The sequence below is a fragment of the Colletotrichum truncatum genome, assembly GCF_014235925.2.
Source record: "Colletotrichum truncatum strain CMES1059 chromosome Unknown Contig_0002, whole genome shotgun sequence".
NCBI classification, from domain to species: domain Eukaryota; kingdom Fungi; phylum Ascomycota; class Sordariomycetes; order Glomerellales; family Glomerellaceae; genus Colletotrichum; species Colletotrichum truncatum.
The window spans coordinates 2,726,579-2,742,265 of record NW_027222399.1 but is presented as its reverse complement, the minus strand read 5'-3'; the positions used below and the strand labels follow the sequence as shown (position 1 = coordinate 2,742,265).

The following is a 15,687-nucleotide window of genomic DNA, read 5'->3' as shown; positions in this document are numbered from 1 at the left end:
ATGCTTCAAATCACCTCCCATTCCTCTTAAGCATCCAAAATGCAAGTCACCAACGCAATTACACCCCATATGGACAAATCCTGACAAAGCCCGCCGCCAAATGTCCGTTGGGTATTCCTCTTCCTTAGCTCCGTCCGTAACATACAGCCTCCACCCCAGAGGCAACAACATGAGAAAAGAGTCGCGATCCATATCGGGTCTGTTTCTGGCGGCTCCGTCGTGGCGTTCAATTACTAAGACAGATGGTGTATGTTTTTTTGCGTCACGTAAGCCGACCGTGGATGCAATGAAAATGCGTGAAAATCGACGAGGAGAGCAGAACTTTTGGGCTCTGCAAAGTATCCAGTTGGCCTCCACAAAAGGAAAAAAAAGAATTGACGACCAATGACTTGGTCTGATTATGCTGTGGCCTGGGCTTCGTGTGCGTTTCGGATAGCGTTATTTCAGTGGCCGACCGTGACGGAGGCATCAGTGCGAAATCAGAAGCTCGTTGGCATATGACGCCAGCTTCTTCCTCTAGACAAAAAAGAAATGTTTCCGATAGTCATCGAGTAATTGCCACAGAAAAGGACGAGCGCTTGGTTGGAACGCCATGCGCCAAAAGTGCGCAGGAACTTTGCAATAAGGCATGTATACTCATTGCATCCGCTTGCGCTTGCGGTCGTCGTCGCCTCGCGGGTCTTCATCCTCATCCTCTCTCTCGGCTGTATCCGTCGGGTTGAGAATATGAGCCATACTACCACGCCGGGTAGGCGGACCTGAGCTGTCTCGGATCGACAAATTTTTGTTATCTCTGTTGGCAGAGTTCCATGACCAATTTCCAAAGGTATCTCCACTACCACCGTTGGAGAATGGCGCAGGAGGAGTCGCGGGCCGCGAGAGAGGACGCGACTGGGTGGCATTCTGCAATGAATAGGTTGATAATGACTCCCTGATACGTTGATCCTCGGGCGCAGCCCGGCTAGGCGATGATGGCCACTGTCCAGAGGGAGGTCCAGACGGAGGCCCAGAGACAAATGGTGGGGCGCTTGGCTGCCAACCGTGAGCACGAATGTCGGCCGACGTGTGACGCCTCGCAAGGCTCCCAGGAGGCGGCTCAACTTGAGCCAAGGGATGAGGTCCAGGTGGAGGTGGAGGTGGCGCTCCTCTTAGGGGGGATGAGGCCTGTGGCGCGCTGCTACCGCCGATCGAGCCATAGGGCCGTCGCGTGCTGATGGACAGGTTTGAGGGAACAGGAGGTCGGTAGAAATTCTGCCCTCTGGGTTGAGGAACTGCCAGGTTTCCCCGTCTAGGATCATCTTGGGGCATCTGGCGCGGCGAAACAGGGGCATTCTCGACATTGGAAAAGTAAGCACGACTATTGGCAAACGGTGATTCTTGAGGATCCTCAATGGTCCGAAGCATATCCGCTTGCCGAGCCATTTCCGCTTGCAGGTTGAGAACTAGGTGACAAGTATTAATAATTGATGTCTCTTACCAACTGGACTCGCTCTTAACTCACCGTCCCTGTGAACTGGGTTGTCTGGACTCGGAACCAGATGAAGAATAGTACGGGACAACTCTTGGTTGAACTGCAGAAGTCGCGACATGGTCTCCATCACTGCCTGTTGTTTAACATGCATGTAATGCGCGTTCTCTTCGCTCCTTTGCAGTCGCATGCTTAGATCGTAGAGAGTGTGTTCAAGCCCAGGCATTCGGGGATCGGACCCGTCACTTGGGGGTGGCATTGGTTCAGCTGGTGTTCCCGGCTGCGATGGGCTTGGCTTTGAGTTGGGATATTCCCGGTGAACAAGGGCATGGCGAGAGGCCCTGCGCTTGATCTCTCGGAGCCCAACAAGGTCACCTCTCTTGAAGTTGCCATTTCCGTGCTTAAATTCCCATAGAGCAGTCTCGGGGTTCGTAGTATGAAATACATCGCTCACTAAGTCACATCAGTTGCGTCGCCCGTACCTCTCAAGATCGGCAGACAAACCTTTATGAAATCCGTACATGTTTAACTGTCGGACGAAAGAGGATATGTTGGTATGTTTGAAATATTGCCTACCCTCTTGTTAGCGGCAGGGAATCTCGGCGGAGAAAGGGGATCACTTACGCAAGGACTTTGGAAAAATCGGCCGAAGGAGACATGACAAAGCTCTCGGCACTTGCTGACCACGATATTAGGTGCTGGATGCTTGGGTCTTCTAGCATGCTGCACATCGTCAGCCCCTCCTCCAGCTGTCGTGAACGGTGTTATGTTGCTCACCTGTACAGTTTGTGGATAAATGCTGTCTGCACAATCTTTGGCTGATGAACAGCCGCAGCAGCGGCGGCCGGCGCAGCAGGCATTGTGACGGAATTGTTCGCAGACTGATCAGTAGGGGAGGTGTTTTTGAAACGGTCGGATGTGCCGTTGGCGTCTGGGTCGTGCTTGGACGATGGGGAAGTGGTGCTGGCGGTCGCGGAGGAGGTTATCTCCATTGGCTCACCGGGAGATGGAGCAGACATTTGGATGGTCGGGGTTGGAGTCGGAATAGGTACGATTCGGTTCAACGTCAGATCGGCATGGCCGTCGGCAGGCAGAGGAGGTCTCTGCGTACTCTCAGTCACAGTGGCCATCCCCTCTGCAAGGATGCAAGTTAGTTCGCGAGACACGGGCGTAAGGAATTGGAAGGGAATGCGGGTTGGGAACGGTAGGCGAGGAGAAGACGCAGAAGCAGGGCGTGGGCAGGCGTGGCAGCAGAGGTCCTGAGCAGAAAGTTGAAGGGCATGTCTCACCTCATGGCTTCGTGGGAGAGCAGGCGCGAAAGTGGATTCTGCAGTGACAGGCGCGAGAAGAGAAATTGAGCAGTGCGGAAATTGAGGTGGAAGCTCAGGGGGTCTTTGTTTGTTGGCGATGATGACGAGTATCAGTGGTTTCGCAGGCGGCCTGACATGCGCGTGTCTCTCAGCGTTGCAGAGCGACTGGCGGCGGCAATGTCGATTGAGGGTGGGCGAAGAGAGATGAGTGGAGGGCTGGTGGTGCGCCTGTCCGTCTATCTATCGATCGGATTCGTCAGTACGCGGTCGGTCTTTGTCCCAGGCGTCGTTAGGCTAGCAACCTTTGGTGAATGCCAAACATAAAGGTAGAGCTGGAATGCAACAGGACAAAAATGTGAATAATAGAGATATGGGTGTGCTCGTCTAACGGTGGCGACAATGTGAGAAGAGTGTATGAAATGAACAGAACAAAGTGAGGTGGAAGTGTCGAAGTTCTAGAGTTCAAAAAGAAGAAGAAGGGTCGTCGAAGGCCAGGGTGGCCGGCAATATGACGACGAATGGAAGGACGAGGACAAGGGACGGGGGGGTGTCTGCTGGCGAAGGTTTAAAGTGGCTCAACTAGATCGATAGTCGGTCGGATCTGAGGAGAGAAGGAGTGGAAGCACGGAGGGCGGAAGTATAAGGTAGAGGTGGTGTATTCTCCGTACCTACGCCGCGAGGTGAAGGTATCCTATCAGCTTGATGCTGCTGCTGGAGTCGGCTTTCTCAGCAACTGCTTGGTACTTGGGCGGGATGGAGAGCAGGACATGCGCCAGTCCAATGTAGTATAGGAGAGAGTAAAGGAGTGTGTGTGGGTGGTGCAGCTTCGTGCAGGGAAAGTGTACAAAGAGCAGAAGTAGAAGTAGAAGCAGAAGCAGAAGCAGAAGCAGAAGCAGAAGCAGAAGCAAAAGCAAAAGCAAAAGCAAAAGGAGAAAGAGGCAAGGAGCATCCAATGCAGAGGTCAAAAGTGGGAGAAGGAGGGAGGTGTGGCACCTGTGTCCCACTGAGTGAGGATGTTCAGGATGTTCAGGTTGGGGAAGGCGTGGTTGACCATAAGAGCTTGTTGATTGGTTAATAGGGGGGGTGGATGAGAGAAGAGGGGGGGGCCACTTTGGTACTCTAACTACATAGTAGGTACTCCGAACTGGCAATTCACTTTCAACTCAGCGAATTTTAGGGGGGAGCAGGAGGGGAGGGGAGCAGTGGGCAGCGGGTGACGGGTAGCGGCGACAGGCGGAAGGGGGTGTCGTCAGGGACTGGACGTGCTGCTATACTGCAAGAGGAAGGGGTGTGAGTGGTTTCCGCTAGCTGAAATGGGAGTGGAAGTGGGAGGGTAGGGGAGTGGGCCGTGGGACATCGAAGGTCGCGTTTTTTTTTTTGTTCTACTGGGATCCTACGGCGCACCCCTCTTGTAAGGTAGGCAAGTCCACAGGCAGGCGTGAATACTGGGGAGTCCCCGAAGAGATTTGCTGGGGCAGGGCCACAAAGAGGCTGCTGTACATAGTAATGTAGCGCAGTCGAGTCTTCCTTTGCGAACTATGAATGGATACTGTATGTTTTTAATAAAACAATATACGAATACATTATCTCTCAGCTAGGACATGGCCGCGCATCTTCAGTGGAAGTCAGCACGAGCACATCAGCCCCAACTAAGTGCCTCAAGATGCAGAGAGTTTCCCTAACTTAGGGGTGACTATGCACGTAACTAAGTAGCATTGAGAAAAGGCCTGAAGCCATAGTACTTTGCCTTGTGAAGGAAAACAAGTCAAGCACGGCAGTGCGCGTTAAGAAATGTGGCGCCGCCAGGGGCCTGTACCGCTCAGGGCCAGAGTTTGGCTCGCCTGTCGGTGTCTGAACCTGACTTGGAGAGGATTAGAAGCCCATATCATAAAGACGAAGGGAATAAATGTAAGAGGCCTTGGCGGGATGTTCCATTAGAAAACATGGGGATGAAATGGCTTAGCATTTCATCCACTCCCCCTTTTCCCCTAGTAATGAACTCCGATGATTTTTTTTGATGCAGGACTTGAGCATGCAGCGATGAGACTAGAGATACCAGCTAAGCGGCTGACCGATTACGACTATTGGCTATGCTCCTGGGACACCTAAAGCTGAGCATGAAAGGAAGAAAGAGATGGTCTTAGCCCCTTGGCCTGCCTGAATTTGGAGGTCGACGAACAAAGAACGTCAGCCATTCAGCGCAGTACCTTGCACATGAAAGATTGCCAGCACAAGTGAGAATGGGATAGTCGCGTTATTATGTAAAGGCCTGGCATAAGCATAAGGTACCTGTGGTAGACAAGGCATATAGGGCGAGACAGGGACGTCGGGTGAAGTACCCATCTCATCCTCAAAGCTCCATCATCATACCCCAATCTGCCCCTAATTTCCTCATATAACCTCACACCAGTTATTTACTCTGTCCCTGGATCCTTCCACAGCTTCCTCGAGTTCATCATGAAGCAGGAGAAAGAAGCACACTAGCTTGGAGATGGAGCTATGATCAAAAGGTGGAACATGCCGCCGCATCCCCGGAGACAACATCAAGATACCCGCACAGAAGGGAATCTAAGACGGTAGACCGAGAAGCCGTCGACTTGACTTTGTTTAGCAGGAAGACAAGGCCACCTCCCCGACAAGATAGTAGCCGCTGGTCAAAAAGAGCGGGCGCTGTGGCAGGTGGTCCGGGCGGGTACCCAACACAAAGGCCGTTAGGAAGGTGGCTGCGCTGCTCCTAGCAGACGGCATTTTCCATCTCGCCTTCCAGGAGGGCATCTGTCCGTCCCTTCCTGCACCCACCTGCGTCGTAGCTTCCTTCCATTCCCCTTCTCACCCACCACAATGTCTTTTCTTCCCGGCTTCATGTTTCTGCTTCCCGTACCCGTGCCCACGCCCGTGCCCATGGCCCTATCCATCGTCTTCCATCCGTGACCTTCACTTCTCCTCTCCCCCCCTGGTCAACGCCTCTCCCTGATCACCCCCTCCAAATCTTGAATCTCAAGTCTTACCTTAATCTCACATCAACCTCCAACAAGCCCTGTGCCTCGTGTGTATTTGGTTGCGTCCACTTACATGCGACAATGGCAGATGCGCATCATGTCTGCGCCGCGTTCCTCGTCTTTGACTCTCATCTCCCTCCCCGCTCTCGTCTCCTTCCTTTTCCCGTTGCTCGCGTCTAGCTCCTTGTTTCTCTGACACGCTGTCTCACTCATGCAGCCCGAGATCTAGTCCCTAATCGCCAATCGTCCAGGCCTGCACATGAACGCGCACATTGTTATCTGCCACTATGGATACCGTCAAACAATACTGATTCAACACCCAAGCTCCCAGATGCCCCGAAGTGGCTGCGACCGGGGTTGAGGGTGGGGACATAATCATGTCCGTCCTCTCTTTCTGCGCACCACACCTTTCCAACGCAAGGCACGACATATCTTGCGGAATAGACAGTCCCGCAGCCTCGAACGCTTATAGTCAAACTATACCTGCGATATCAGGCTTTGAAAGACTCAGTTCATGCATCTTCCCCACCCGATGGACGGACGAATACATTCCCCCATATGGATACAGCATTGCGCCGTTGCCACACTGCTCTTCCAGGAACTGATGCCATTGATGACATACTATCTCCTTTGACTCGCCTCTGCTTACCATTTACAGCTGGTTGGCGTTTGGTCTAACAGCCGAGCTACGTATTTCGCCTTGCATTCACTTCGCTTATGTGTTTCCCCGACACCAAGGAGACGGCGATCTGGGTAAAGCTGGGAAAAACGGTACTGACACCGAACGGACACAAACTCCAACCTAGTTGAGCCGTTAACGAGCCGGGAAAAGGGCCATTGACAATGAGCGCGACTAAGCGTGCTCAATCGACATATCAGTCAGGGACTACACTATCCCCTTACTAGACGATGTGGAATCTCGATCAGCCCCAGCCGTGGCCTGTGTTGAGGAGTCCACAAGCTTGATGGGCGACCAGAGAAATGCATCTGGCTTCGCTTCGAGCCTGTGCCCTACGGGCAGCTCAGTGGGCAGTTCAGCATGTGGTCTGTGGCATGTGGAGTCGAAGCCCTCATCAAACTGACATGGAGTCTTGTATGCGCAGGTGCTTCGGAGCGGCTTTTGCGCAAGCCTTCTGCGGCCTGGTGTCTTACCGTGGCGTGATGATGGACTCTGCCACTCGCTAGCGATGGCCGTGTTCACAGCCGTCAGAGGAGACCACCATCTTGAGCTAGAGTTTGAGCTAGTGCTGCTTGTGGGAGCTAACGCAGGGCCGCCAGAAGTCCAGGAATCGCGGGACATTTGACCCGGCCAGACGGTGCGCTTCTGTTTCAACGGCTTCGCTTCAGCGATAATGTCCACACTTTCCCAAGAGCTTCAGAGCTTTCATCTCCAAACCTCCACCTCACAAAATGGCGCTGTTTCGCTAATACCCAGTCACAGGTGAAAAGGATATGGGCGGATACACTGGATCCGCGCGCCCATAAACAATGCTACTTTTCCGGCCATTGATTCACGCACGCACATGGAATTTGAATTCGGCAGCATTTCCATATTAACAGCCGCATTGCTCCGATTTGAGGATCATCATACTGGCTCGTTCGCCAGTTGTTGACGAACAATAATCATCGGGAGGGTATATGAATCGCGAGAGTGGGTACGGTCAATTATTGATGAATCAAGCCAGGCATGGGGAAGCGCAGCGACTGGCTAGAAGTTGCAGCACATGTGTGCCGACCCCTGCGCCCTGGTTCTTTTCGGAAAGAAAATCTTCTGGAACCCCCAGGTTGTGTCGGGAGAAGGGCTGACGTTGTTGAGGCGAGGGCGTCCCTGGATGTGCTTTCCATTAGCTGGGTTTGACTACCGACTGTAGACTGGGGAAAGCTTCGGTCTCCTCCTTGATATCGGCAGTTCGACTCTACGGGACTGAGAGGAAACCGCCGGAGGACCAAGGAGCTCGTTCTTTGCCTCTCAAGCGCAAAGACTCAGCTTCACCATTACTTATGGACCGGGCCGGTGAGGTCCAACCTAGATCAAAGGACAAAGCGTCAAGCAGGAGCACTGCATTTCCTCAATGATCCCTGTCGTCAGCGGAGTTAAGACGACGACAAATACCCCAACCCAATTTGGGAATACGCCTGTGTAGCCAGCAACAGCTCTGCTGGCTGGCAGGTTTATTCACTCTGCTTCTGGTCACTCAAACGGTACACCTGCAAAGTCCAAGCGACAACGACGTGAGCGCTCGTTACCGCGGCCAAGGAAAGAACTTTACAGCGGCTGCGCTGCAATTGAGCACTGGTATCGAGAACCTTTTAAAGCACATATTGCAGGGGGTCCACATGGCATACAGTTCATCGTTGTCAATTGAATTTGACCATAGACTAAAGAAAAGCAAACAACAGATTCACATGTTCGGGTCTCGCATCGGCCGAGTCAACAATGTCCTTCAAAGCTTGCTTCAAGGTCCAGCAAGTCTTTTATTTTTATCTTGTTATAATCCCCTTGCTTTTAGATACATCTATTACGGACACCCAGCAGCTTATGTTTTGGAATTTCTTCTGAAGTTTGGTGCTCAGACTAGACAAGGTCTGGGGTGGGATTTCAACTCAATGATACACACCTCGATTTTCCCACGCAAATGATTCCCCAACCTCACTGTCGCAAGTGCATGGACGCACAAAATCTACCAATGAGAGATATAACCAGGTTGCCCTTCACACTGAGCAGTGCTACACAGCCGTTGTTTCCGACACATCCCCGGGAGCCATCTGCAGCCATTTGATGGAGCCTTTTTTTTTTTTTTTTTTTTTTTTTTTACTTTTACCAAAACGAAATAGGTTGTGGATGGCGGCCTGAGCGAACGAACCGCAGTCCCAACGTTTCAGCAGAATGATCCTAGCTTATGGGATAACCAAGAAATACAATGCTACTGCATATTCGACAGCATGGTATGGCTACTGAAATGGAGTTGCAACACGCAATTACAGAATCAACGCTGTAGCGTTTGTCGATCCGACAAATTCCCCAACATGCAATGGTTTTTTTCATACTCCTCCTTGATGTTCTATTAGATCCGCTTTCAATGTAACGAGATCCGGTTCCGGCGAACTCTTTCCTGTAGACGTTCTGCCAGGAAGCGTTAAAGGCGGTAGCATTGCCTGACTCCTGACGACTCAAGCTTCTAGAAGTTTGAACCCTGAGTGGTTCCTGGAAGCTCACCAGGCATGCCTTGCGATGCTGGGATGCAAGCCCAGCTCACGTTCTGTCCTGTTGTTGCGGCACGGCTTACAGGCATCCCACGCCTCCCCACGACTTTTGCGTCCTTTACCGCTCAAGGTACAAGATAATAGGTTTTGACCGCGCAGAACGTTTCTTTCATGGCTTGCCCATGGCTCCTTGGAAGCTCACAGCCAAGATCCACCACGTTCGAGTGAACTTTAAATTTTTGATCCTACCACGTCGCATGCCCGGATATGGTCGTTCATCCTTCCGCCCCCTGCTTGGCTGGGCTACGGATCCTCGGAGAGTCAACGCCTCAGACCGGTTCTGCAAGAAGCACACAGGTGGCAGATTGTAATCAAATCGTGCATGCGAGCGACAGCGACTTTCCGTAACGGGTCAGTGGGTGCGCGTCAGACTTTCTCCCCCCTTTCGCGGAGCATCCATATTGACTATCATGCTGCAGTTCTGAATCTCTCTGAGGTTCGGGCTACATCTTTTTACGGCATATCGACCGGGACCTGGTACCGCTGTACGCTGACGCCCGTTGCGCTTTGCGTTTCCGCGATTCCTGCGCCCCGGAACCGATGTTGTCAACTTCGGCTGGGCTCCCGAAAAACCATGGGTAAGGGGGCATGGACAGGGGCCGTTGGGGATGGCCCAGCCCGGTATGAGGCATCTTGGACTTGATCGACGCGAGACGAGACCATAATGCTCACCAAAATCTGCAAGGCCGAGAAAACCCCGCTGTCCATTCTGGAAGCTTCAGGTTATTGGATTTTTTGAATACATTTGACAATCCGTCGTTACTGCGTTGGAGCTGAGTCGCATTGGACTCTTCGGAGCTCCCTTCTTACTTTGACGGAGCAGCGTCGGATCCGGGTTTGTGCGTTTGATCTCATGCACCCGCCCAAGTCAGGCATTTCGCCCCTGTGGTACCTGGGAAACCGTAAGAGTTCTTGGATAACTGAAGTGGCCACAGCATCACTGCAAAACGCCTTGCAGGGTTGGATAGGAATGCTATGGCAGCCTTCTGGCTCGTGCCCCCGGTGAACCTTTCTTTCCTAGTCGTGGGTTCCACTGATTGGAGATGAACCCCGACGGATTATACCCGCATGTCCAACGCACATACTTTGGACTGACATTGATCGGAGACATCTCCGCGCTCGGCCTGCGATGCTCCCTGCGCCGTCAACGACGCTCTTCCTAACATTATTCATTCTATTGGCCTCTCCACATTATAAACATGACAAGAAACACAACGGTGACCCAAACCACGCCAGCGCGCCCAATAGCTAGTCATTAATGCTTAACACCCCGAAAGATCAACGCAGACCGCATGTTGTCCCTATCGTGTCATCGTCCAAACACCTTGCTGCTTAGGGATGTACTGACGGGAGGGACGCCCCCTCCATCTACACACCCATGAAACCCGGCAGCCGAGGCTAGAGGAGGGAAAGATTGCTCTCCTTCACTTCGCCCCTCCCCCCTTCCATCCTTTCTAACGCTGGGATGTTGAGATGGAAAGAGTTCTAAAAGTCGCCATCGTCGACGTCCATGCCGCTGACCCGCCGCTCCCCGATCTCACGGATCTTGTCTCCCAGGATCGTCCGTCCGTACCGCTCCGCAACCTTGCCTGCCGCCTCAATCATTCGGCCCGTCCGATCACGCATAAGACCCACCATCTCAAGAGCGCGCATGCCTCTCTCTTCGCCCTCACGGCACTCAATAGCGAGTAGTTGCAGAAGCGTCTTGTCAAGATCAAGCTCGAGGCGTGCCAGGCCGGCCCGCTGCGAGAGCGTGGAATCGGTATTGTCGATGAGGTCGCGCAGCTGGGCCGTCTGGACGCTCGACAGAACCAGTTTCTGCTCGAGCTTGCGCGACTCGCGACGAGAATCATCGTCCTCGTCAGGATTCTGCTGATCTGTGGAGTCCGCATCCGGAGGCGGAAGCGGAGCGGAGGTGAGAGGCACGGAGAAGTCAAATTCTGAGAGTAGGGGGCGGGGGAAGTAAGGATATTGATCCCCGCCCTTTAAGATAATACAGTGGAACTTGTTGTCGGCGACCGCGATGGGCCAGTAAGTCTCGGTCTTTCGTCCAGACGCCAGACGCGGGAGAAGCTTCGTGTCGAGAAGGGGAACCCAGCAGGCGCGCGACGGCTTCCGCCAATGCAGCAGCGTGAGAAGAGTTCCTGTCGAGTCATAAATGCAAGGGTCCTGAGTCGGCCTTTTGTCAGTATAAACTCCAACACGACGGACGTATTCGCAAAGTGTTTGAAGAGAGGGTTGACAGGGGGGGTCCGTGTTGGGGGTTCGACATATAGAACTTACACCATTGTCTGAGAAGAAGACGGTCTGCAACGTCGCGCCATCGGGTAGTGCGACCGTGTCTTCGTTTTGGCAAATCTCATCCCGCTTGATGTTCTCGATCGTGTACAGGAGGCGGGCGTTTCCATCTGCACCAACGGCACCGTTACCCATGGTAATGACATAGTCTCGCCAACTCGCGCAAGTGACCATGGGGGTGCTCTTGGGGCGGTACACCCGGTACGGAACGCCGAAGAGGGTGTAGATGCGCACGTAGTTGCCCGTGGTGGTGACGGTAATGAATGAGTCGCTCAGCGACATGGCGACGACGGCCTCGCCCTTGGGCAGCTGCGTGTGCCAGTCGGTACGCTGCGTCCACGTCTCGTGCGGGCGGTAGAAGATGGTGGCCGGGGTGTTGTCTTGAGGGGGGCAGGAGAACAAAGCTCCATGCTCTGTCAGACATGCCTTGTCATAAAGGTAAGTGTCTGTGAAGTGGAAGTCACGGTGGAGCTCGTGATCGTAAAACTCAACCGTCACGGTGTTGTGACCGTCCTGGTCGACGGTCCAGACGACACCGATCAGGTTCAGGCAGAGGTACTTGCGGTTGCCACGCCACGGCGTCGAGCCGGGCTGGAAAGCTTCATGAAACGTCGGCTCCATGAGGCGGCGCTTGTTTGCGCGGACCCCATCATCGCCGCCTTCGTGGGCTCGCTTCGTCCCCGAGGTGTAGCCAGCGCCGTCGTCATCGACTACGAAGTCATCCCCGTCATCGTAGCCGTCAGCTCCGTTCAGGAACGAGTCCAAGCTGCCGAGAGAGTCACGCCGCGGCCGCGAAGGGATCCCCGCCTTGGCCCCGTTCACATCCGGCCTCCGCGCATTGTTGGAGATCTCGGCCAGGGGATCGTGGATGAAGGGTGCCGGCTGGCGTGGCAGCGCAAGGAAACTCGAAAACTGCTCCGAGATGAGATTCGGGTAGATGTAGACCTCGCCTTCTGACGTTGTAAACGACAGCAGATTGTCCTTGGGATGCCACGCAATATCAATGACGTTGCTGTAGTCAAACTTTTGGATCACGCTCTGCGTCTTAGTCTCCCAGATCAAGAGTTTGCCGTCCTTGCCGGCGGTCGCCAACATGGCGCCGTTGGGCGACCACGCCAGCGCCGTGACATCTCCTAAATGTCCGTTGGCGAAAGTCCTCTGCTTTTCCCAGTCGTTCTTGGAAACTACCTGGACATCGTGCATCGGCGTCGGGACGGCAAAGGCCCTTCCGTCGGGGTGCCATGCGATCCTGGCGGAACTCTCCGAATCAGAGTCCAGAGGGCCAATGACGCCGTCGACCTTGCGAATCAGCTCGGGCTGCTCTGCCGTCATGGAATAGATGTAGATGACTCCATCTGTACACGCCAGGGCCAGAAGACCCCCTTTAGGGTCGAATGCGAGATGTTTCGTCGGCCGCCCGTGATCCTTCAGCGTACGAACACGCGAGTTGTCTTGCGTATCGACCACCTTGACGGTCAACTCATCGCTCGCGACGGCACACCATTTCGCATCAGGCGATAGTGCGACGTCACGAACGGGGAGAGATGTGCGGACAAGGTAACGTTCGAAGGAGGTGTTCTCGACGGAGTAGACGCTGACCGTTCCGTCTTCCGAACCAACGACAAAGAAGTCGTCCGAGGGACCGCCCGCGGCAACAGCCAAGTTCTGCTCGGGGCACTCATCAATGTTGTAGGGCTCGCCATCGTGGTGCGTGCGGTACAGACGGATCGTATTGTTTGAGCCGACTGTCACGAGCCGCGCTCCGGAGGGTGTGTATGCGAGACGGGTTGTGCCCGAAAGGTGGGCTGGCCTCGGCCGTGGTTTTGGGGCGAGGGAGGAGGCCATTGCGTGTTCAATTCGTGATCATTCGCGAGTCTAGACCTGTTGTCGAAAGATCGGAGTAGAGATTTCGGCAGAATTCTAAGACTCGTGATACTCGTCAAAGTGTCGATGCTGAATGTGTGTACGTTCTAGAAGATGGCGATGGTAGTGGGGATTGGCGCATTGGAGCAGACGCGTTCGGACGCGTCGCGAATTCAATTAAAGCTTTTTGACAAGGATGTGGAAGCGTTAAAGCAACGCACCCTTCCCCCCCCGCCAAGTACGTACTTCTTGTTGGTCCCTGCGGGTTCTGTCTGACATCTGGCCCCAGGTGGCGCATCAATTGGATATCCACAGAATTACCATCACAGGCATCCGAATATTGATGAGAAATACAGAGGAGTGAAAGCGGGCGGTCTGGACTTTACACGGAACAGGCACCCATTTTCAGCACCTGCTCTTAGGCACCTTCATTCCGAGCTGTGAAGGTACTGACTGTTTGGAGTACTTTTACCAAGTTTTTTTTCCTTTCTTTCTTAAAAGTTCATTTCTTGCTTTGCTGTTTCATTCACACAGGTTTGAGTTATATATCAAGATGGAGTCATCGAATCCAGAGCACTTCTTCGAGACGGAGTAAGTACAGCCCCTCACTTTACAAATCTCACAGTGCATGAAAAGGGGCTGACCAAAGAACACAGCGCTCAGCAGGCCAAGCGTCAGCAGCGCGCTGTGAAGGAGGAGAATGCCTTTGGCAACCCCCTCCGTATGCCGTCCAAGATCCTGGCCGTCATCCCGGACCCCAAGAAAGCTCACTCCGTCTTCGCGGCCGAATCGGGCGGAAGGGTGTCCCGCATCAACACGGAGGTAATGTTCTAGAGTCATATTCATTCCGCCCATTTCCGTCGCCAACATGAGAAGGAAGAAGCAAGTCGCTAACGAAAGACAGACTCGGGCCATCAGCGCAAAATATACCGGCCCCTCCGTCCCCGTAACATGCCTCACCGTCGGCGGAGAGTCTAACTCTGTCCTCTTCGCCGGAAGCTGGGACAAGACGGTCTGGTCATGGGACATCGCCACGCGCAAGCCCGCTATTCGCTATGACGGCCATTCGGACTTCGTCAAGGCCGTGGTTAGCGGGAAGCTCGGCGACAAGCACGTCCTCGTCAGCGGCGGCGCCGACAAGAAGATCATTGTCTGGGATGTCGCCAGCGGACGCAAGCTGCACACGCTCCAGGACGCCGCGTCGGGCGCCAGCATGATGTCCCTGCAGTCTCTCGCCATCGATCCCGTGCTCAGCACGCAAGACGAGCTGGTTATTGTGAGTGCGAGCAGTGACCCGCATATCCGGCGGTGGAAGGTCACCGTCGCAGGGTACTCTCAGCTCCCCATCGAGACTCCCAAGGTAGCTGCGGCAGAGCAGCAGCTCACGATCCAGCAGCACGAAACGAGCGTTTACAAAGTCGTGTTTGACATTGCCGGCGACGACGTGGACCTCTGGACCGCCAGCGCAGACGGCACGGCCAAGTGTCTGCTCCGCGAGAAGGGCTTCACCGCCGAAGATGTCTTTGAGCACGGCGACTTCGTAAGGGCCATCGCCTTGACGGATGACTGGGTCATCACGGGCGGCATCAGCCAGGTCATCAAGGTGTGGGACCGGACCTCGGGGAAGCTGTACGCGTCTATCGATGCGCACTTTGATGAGATTACAGATTTCGTCGTCCTGCGGGACCCCACTGGCAGGGAGGACGTGTTGTGCAGTGTTGGTATCGACTGCACGCTGCGGACGTGGCCTCTTAGTAGAAAGGGACTGGACGGGGTTGTGGAGGAGATCAAGGCTGCGGCAGACGGCAAGGAGAAGGTGGAAGAAAAAGGTGAGAGTTTGATGACGGCTGAGGAGGAGGCTGAGTTGGCTGCGTTGATGGACGATGATTAGAGTGTTTGATTATTCAAACCAAAAATCATAAAAGAAAAAAACAGAAAAAAAAACCTTTGGTTGAGCTTCTTGCCTTGGACATGATTTTCAAATGATAACATGGCCCAGGGGACGAAACAGGGGCTCTCTACACACACTACAATACATCTCGAGGAGCATCTGTTGTACAGAGCTGGAACCTGTCATGAAGTTGTACAGGCAGGCATGAAGCCGTGGCTGCGAAGGAATACGAGATATTCGGGAAACCGGTCATCATGTAGAAGCGCCAAGCCCGTTCTTGGAATCGATGGAAGTCCTTGTCACCGGGATACAGCCGAAACAGGCGCAATTCAGATCACCAAGTTACGCATCATTCATTCGAGTCATGATGCTTTTTTTGTTGATATTGTGAGATTGGGATCTCAAATCTGGGCTGGCGGATGATCACGTTTTTGCCATGCCAAGTGCCCGAGGTGTTGGTGGTTTCCTGAAACCGGCGCTCAACAGCAGAGCCGACCAGCGACGTTCTCGAGAGAATAAAACTCCACGATGAGATACGAGGCGTAATTATACCCCGCTGTAGCTCCGATGTTGATGTTTGAAAATCGAGGCTTG

General features: G+C 53.7%; 3 protein-coding genes across 3 annotated transcripts; 1 reads left to right on the top strand and 2 right to left on the bottom strand.

Moving 5' to 3' along the window:
- Positions 1-636: 636 nt before the first annotated feature.
- CTRU02_203664 (Transcription factor SFL1) lies at positions 637-2,598 on the bottom strand (the record flags this gene model as incomplete). Its single annotated transcript, XM_036722240.1, has 5 exons — positions 637-1,442; positions 1,502-1,921; positions 1,973-2,040; positions 2,093-2,191; positions 2,246-2,598. The coding sequence occupies 5 exons, from the start codon at positions 2,596-2,598 to the stop codon at positions 637-639; spliced, it is 1,746 nt and encodes a 581-aa protein (XP_036585846.1).
- Positions 2,599-10,526: 7,928 nt separating this feature from the next.
- CTRU02_203663 (chromosome transmission fidelity protein 4) lies at positions 10,527-13,184 on the bottom strand (the record flags this gene model as incomplete). The annotated part of the gene is made up of 2 exons (XM_036722238.1): positions 10,527-11,210; positions 11,325-13,184. 2 exons carry the CDS (start codon positions 13,182-13,184, stop codon positions 10,527-10,529), a joined length of 2,544 nt encoding a protein of 847 aa, XP_036585844.1.
- A 571-nt stretch (positions 13,185-13,755) lies between these two features.
- Positions 13,756-15,093, top strand: CTRU02_203662 (WD repeat protein; the record flags this gene model as incomplete). Its single annotated transcript, XM_070204248.1, has 3 exons — positions 13,756-13,793; positions 13,859-14,024; positions 14,086-15,093. The coding sequence occupies 3 exons, from the start codon at positions 13,756-13,758 to the stop codon at positions 15,091-15,093; spliced, it is 1,212 nt and encodes a 403-aa protein (XP_070062011.1).
- Between the last annotated feature and the right edge of the window lie 594 nt (positions 15,094-15,687).